This window comes from Pyrus communis, chromosome 15 (genome assembly GCF_041283825.1).
Source record: "Pyrus communis isolate YQ-2024b chromosome 15, ASM4128382v1, whole genome shotgun sequence".
In the NCBI taxonomy this organism is placed as follows: Eukaryota; Viridiplantae; Streptophyta; class Magnoliopsida; order Rosales; family Rosaceae; genus Pyrus; species Pyrus communis.
The window spans coordinates 38943650-38949649 of record NC_142579.1 but is presented as its reverse complement, the minus strand read 5'-3'; the positions used below and the strand labels follow the sequence as shown (position 1 = coordinate 38949649).

Sequence of the window (6000 nt, the reverse complement as noted above, 5' to 3'; positions counted from 1 at the left end):
CAATGTATGAATCCTTCAAAACTCAAAGTCCTGCCTGCATTGATTGTTTATTTGCATGAATCATATTTTTATCTCATAATTTGAATCTGAATTTCTACAACGCCGGAATCGGCAAGATTATTATTATTTGTCAAAATCGTCTGAATTTCTAAAACTCAAGGGTTCGGAGAAATGTATAAACTCCACGCCCCTAAAATCGTCAGAATCTAGCAATTTATTTCAAAAACTATACAATGGCAAGTATTGTAATTCGTGTCAAAATTTTGGACATGTGAATAACTGAGATGGAGGTGTTGTCTACTTAGGCCTCACATATGATGGTGTAATACTAGTAGACTTCATTCAAAACAGGCTTATGAAATTAGACTCATATAGAAAGACTCCAACATAAATAGGCTGATCAGGAGGCGGACCATATTTTGCGTGATCAGTTACACGCTGTATCTGATCACGCAAAACAAGTTACCGCTCTTGAAAGTTTTCATACCATAGATTGGAACTCACAGCTTCCTTCAAATAGTAGGAAGCCCATGGTAATCTGGGTAGATAGCAATTACAAGCAATTGTAGTTTTCTATCAACGCCACCCGCTAATAGACATATAAACTTGCAAAAGCTATTAAATTAAACAAAAATTAAAAGCATCACTGCACATATTTACACATATTTTCCTCTTCACTTATGGATAAAGCAAAGGTGTGTACATAAATTAATTTGATATTGACAAGACAAATTTCCTGCTATATATGCACGTAAGCATCTCAATTCCGCGTAGTACCTTAAACACAGCAACCGGCATAATTTAAGCACTTTCCTGCTTTCATAAGTCACCCATTTTAATCTTCTCTCTCTTGTTTTCGCTTCGGCTTCACGGATTCGAAGGTCAGATTTGTGCAAAAGGAAAAAGAATCTGATGTCGATGTTAGCTGTTTAGGCAGTCATAATACGATTTAGCGTTACACTTTCGTGAGGCTGTCAGGTACGCGTTTCCGTTGTAAAATATGTGTCCTGAGGCTACATTCCTCCACCTGATAATTAAAAAAAGAAACTTTCACGGATAAGATAAACTATGAGAAAGAGAGGACAAGAATGTTAAAAGCTATTGGAGAATAGAAATCAGCACCACTCAAATTGTACCCTTTAATGGTTAATTACACTTCTGCATCCCAAAATTACGCAAAATTTCAGGGTCATTGTATTTCTAGAAAGTAAACTGGGGTAGGAGTTTCAATAATGAATTAGGTTTCATGATTAGCTTGGGAACGGAAGTAAGATTTCGAGGTCGTAGAAGCACAAGGAATAATGCTCACAATCCGCACTATATTCTTCTATGTGATAATTTATCTCAAGTGGATATAAATGAGGACAGGAGGAATCTGAAAGGACAATGCCAATGTGCAAAATTATAAACCATACATAACTACCAGCACCGGTAATGTCAAACATTAGTGTCACATCTATCATTTTGCCTTTTCACAAAATCAACAGTACAGATTACGCAGAAGAATTTGTTCAGGCTTAACTTGTGCAAGGGTCAGGTTTATCACATAGTAACACACTGGGAAGATATTCACGTAAATTACCACTAAACTGTTGTCTAATTACTATCCATTAGATGATTTTGATATTAAAACAGAAACCAAATACGAAATTTACCTGCATGGCTGCAACTGTTGACAATAGATCTCTGCACTGACCAAGCAAAGCATGCTCCTTCGCAGTTACATTTGCAAGTTCAGCCACGAAAAAGTTCACATCCCCAACCTATTAATTACACGTGGTTTCAGACCAATGGAAAAACAAAACGTCAAACAGGAAGTTCAATAGTTTGTCAGCTAGGGCCAAATGCATTATTATTGGACATAATTACTGGTCGTTCACGCATTTTAAGGGAGGTAGGTCTAAATGCATTACGAGTAAAACATCACGGAAATCACCCCATGTTTATAAGATCTGCCCACCACTGGTACTGTAAGTGAAAACCTATGGAACCCCTTTGTTATACCCACTAGATTTGATATTGTCACGTGTCGTTCATATTCTACTCAAAAAGGCATCACCCGCAGCAGAAATTCTAAATTAAACTACATCGTTTGTATCTACATAGCAAGTCAACCATCACACTCTAGAACTCACATGTATTACGAAATAACCCATATTTGCATTCCCGGATAGGACTTTAAGTGCACAGACTTTTAGAAGGCATGAACTATGAATAAAAGTGCTAGTTATAGATTAGATGCAAAAACAAAAACAGAAGGCAAGGATTCCAATGATCAAAAAAAAAAAAAAAGGCACCTTCGATAACAATAAGCATATTGATGATGCCATCGCTTGCATCACATCAACTGCTGAAGAAATAGCATCCTTCACGTTGTAGACATCGGCCTGTAGCAATGAAGAGTCAACAAATGATAAATTGTTAGGCAATGAGCTGTCACTGTATATAAGGAACTAGCTAAAGAAGAAGTATAGGAGAGGTGCATACCCTTGCTACACCAACAACTGGAAGGCGGAGTGTGCTAGCTTTCAAAGCTTCGATGGCCCCTGACAAAGAATCAGAGTAATCCTGATCCATAAGTGACAACTCTTCCAGATATGTCATCTGCACTCATCAAGCAATAAAGGATTAAACTCAACACTCATTAAAATACAATGCCAAAATCTCTTTCTGCAAAAGCAATGCATACATTGAGGAGTACCAAATGGCCATGAAGACAGAATTCTTTCCTCTAAACAATAAGTAATTTTCAGATTTTTCAGTGCAAGCTATATCTGTGAGCGTGTGTGTAAGTGAAAAATGAGCAACAAGTGACCTTTAGGAGCAGAACTCACATGCAATGAACTGACAATCATGAATAACCAGGCCAAAGATTGATAAGAAATGAAGGCAGAATGTAGTCAGAGGTCTTACTTGCCCCTTTAGGATGGAAGTTAGCTTCAAATGTTGCCTCAGCAGATGTAACTCGATCCGTTTTTGTCTTACAGATTCACGAAGTCTTGAACTCGTTACCCATGCATTATAGAGGCTTCTCTGATGGAAGGAATTTGAGACAACTAAAGTTAGAGTTAAGAATTAAGTGGTCAAAATGGGTTACATTAACACGTATAACAAGGCAAAGAGAAGCAGTTAAACCTGAATTCATGCATCCTTCACTAATTCAGTATTTATTTGTAATACTTTAGATTCCTTTTTTAACCCAAGAAGTTTTAATAAGTGGTAACTATCCACATCCATCTACAATTCACTTTTCATCCCAAGTTAGAAAAAAAAAAAATTAAAAATTACAGAATAATATTCCTGCACAACAACGAATTCTGTTTTGATAGTCAAAACAGGAAAATAATCTCCAAGAAGAGTCCCAAATAAAGCCTATTGATAGCATACGCCAATAATAATTCAAGAGAGCCTTTTTCCACCAAAGCTGCATGTCAAACTTCAATCATCAAGCTTTTGTGCCAACAAGCTATAAAGTTAACCACCTTGAAGGTTCTCATTTATAATACACAAGTACGCATCACATGACAACTCCCATCAAATGACTTGAAATAACCCATTTTTCCTTTCTCGCAACTTACAACTTAGAACCCCTGTTTTCTGTCATTCATCCTCCCCAAGCATGTTTTAGATCAGAACACACAAAACAGAATACCTTAGATTACCTCAACTTTGACTGCAAACACAAGTCTCGTTTGAATTTACACATGAATATCCAACTTTAAACATTTGTGGGGAAAATAACAGTATCGTATGAACAAAACTAAAAGGGAGGCCATAGCATAATATTAAGAGACTAGAAACTTAATCACAACTTAAATTTACATGTAAATTCTACAACCAAGAGATGTAAAGGTGATCAATTAAGAAAAAGAAACCCAAAAGCAGTCAAAGATTCCCCTATAAAACAAAGGTCCCATAAACAAGAAAATAGTTAACAAAACAAATCTATTCGTTATTGGAACCAAGCAAATAAGCCACACATTCAGGATAAAGTCCAGAAGCTATACCTCTGCATTGGACCTCTGTGCAGCTAGGGCGGCATTAGCTCTAGCATTTACAAAACGCCACTGCAAGAGCCGGTTATGTAATAGCCTCACCACATGTGCATCAACTATCCGGTTCTCTCCAACCTTCCCTCTTCGAACATCAGCAGCAAAACTTAAAACTGAAGGCATGTTGCTCAAACTACTACTTGGAGTAGCTACCATTCCATTCCTCACCCGAGAAGGGCTCACTCCCCTCATAGGTGAAGATGGCACCAAAGACCTGCTGAGCTTACTTGGGGAAGCAGGTCGAGCAGCTCCACGAATAGGGGATAACTGCCCCCTGCTATTCACAACACCTCGAGGAGATGACACTGGACTATCCATAGATAACCTGTTGCTCTCAATCTGTTTAGGAGAACCCATATTTTTGGTTGCATTACCCTTATTAGACTCTGATTGGCGGCGCAATCTATTGTTAGTCTCTTGCCAAAACCTCGCAGGGACCACTATCCCTCTAGGCCGTGGCCCTTGTTCAACACCGCCGTAGCCATTTGCGCCACCACCACCGACATTACCAAGCTCGTGTGGTCCTGAATTAGTACTGCCGGAAGACACACTATCAGAATCGGAACAAGCCACAGGCTCAGATTGTGTAGTAGCTGAACTGCCGTCATCAACTGGCTCAGTAGCTTTCACTGAACCTAAATTGCAAGAATTCGACCTCAATCTCCCATCAACATCATCCACCATCGAGTTTTGTAATGCCCTAACCACATTGGCCCCAGATCCACTCACCCTCTTCCTCTCATCCGTGCAATCCAAGCTCCTACTCATACTATTTGGTTGCCGCAACCTCGCAGGCCACAGCTGCTGCTCTGTCGGCTTTGAATTCTCACTCTGATCCGCTCTAAACGGCGTCGTGACCTTCCTCCTCTCCGGCGTGCCTTTCCTTGTATTCGGAGACGGCGCCGGCTTCGCTTTACTAACCTGGAGGGAGTAGGACTCGCCCTGAAACGACACCGATAAGCTCCTCGTCGAAGTGAACAGTAGCTTTTGAGCCGCGGACATGCCGCCGCCGCCTGCACCACCATTCCCGATCCTCAAATCCAAAGAATTAGGGCGAGGAGTGACAACTCGCCTCCTCTCCACCGATTGCGAGCGCTTCACAGACTGCGACAACGGCGTCGCCGCCGTCGAACCGCCAGTTCTGGACGGCAACGGCGACGGACACCGCCTTGAATTTGAACAGGTTGAGGAAGAAGAAGAGGAGGAGGAGGACATGTACCGAGAAGTGACCTCCCGAGCTTTGAGGCGGCGAGGAACAGCAACGCCATTGTCGGATTCAGAAGGCAGAAGAGGCGGCCTTACGGTGCCGTTTTGAGGACGACCTCCTCCTTGGGACGCGGCTTTGGGGTTCAATGTCGTCGACACAGCAGGTACCATCGCAGAAACTCAAAATCCCATTCAAATCTCATCCTCCAAAAACCCTAACCCCTCGCAGATTAACGAAATTCCAGGGACCTAAAAGCAAAACCTCCGACTATCCCTGCGAGTCCAACAGCTCTCAGATAAAAATTTTAAAAATCGCAAAAAATGAAAAATAAATTAGGAAAACAAAGAGAGAGGGGAGAGTCAGAGGGAGGTTATGGGGAGGGGCGGCCTTCTACAAAAGTGCTTTTTTGGGGAGTGATCGGATAATTTGTAATGTGGAAGATTATACGATGATATATGACCGTTACGATTAAATCGGCAAGAGAAGAAGTTGATTAGGCGATATTTGGGAGCGTAACTGTCGTACTAGGCAGCAGGCGCACCCGTGTTTGGGTTGTGGGCTCAATTTCAATTCACTTTTAAATAAATATTTTTCTATTTTGTTTTTTTCTTCGCTTTTTTTTTTTATTGGAATGCGATATCTAAACATCTTATTTTATTTCTTATACATTTTTTAATTTTTGGCCGTTGAATTAGATGAATTGAAGAAGATCAACAGACAAAAATTATCAAAATATGTGTC

The 6000-nt window shown here is 40.4% G+C and overlaps 1 protein-coding gene across 1 annotated transcript; it reads right to left on the bottom strand.

Moving 5' to 3' along the window:
• Nucleotides 1-493: 493 nt before the first annotated feature.
• LOC137747961 (QWRF motif-containing protein 2) lies at nucleotides 494-5815 on the bottom strand. The gene is made up of 6 exons (XM_068488083.2): nucleotides 4008-5815; nucleotides 2914-3033; nucleotides 2488-2604; nucleotides 2298-2387; nucleotides 1656-1763; nucleotides 494-1027 (listed from the first exon to the last, which is right to left on the bottom strand). Exons 1-6 carry the CDS (start codon nucleotides 5427-5429, stop codon nucleotides 956-958), a joined length of 1929 nt encoding a protein of 642 aa, XP_068344184.1. The 5' UTR covers nucleotides 5430-5815; the 3' UTR covers nucleotides 494-955.
• Nucleotides 5816-6000: the final 185 nt, after the last annotated feature.

What these genes read in the sequence shown, in the direction of transcription:
- LOC137747961 (XM_068488083.2), bottom strand. Translation starts at nt 5,429, where the DNA reads ATGGTACCTGCTGTGTCGACGACATTGAACCCCAAAGCCGCGTCCCAA. An exon ending in CACAGAGGTCCAATGCAGAG is followed by an intron (nt 3,034 to 4,007) that starts GTATAGCTTCTG and finishes TCCTTCCATCAG; the next exon opens with AGAAGCCTCTATAATGCATG. An exon ending in TATGCTTATTGTTATCGAAG is followed by an intron (nt 1,764 to 2,297) that starts GTGCCTTTTTTT and finishes TGTAATTAATAG; the next exon opens with GTTGGGGATGTGAACTTTTT.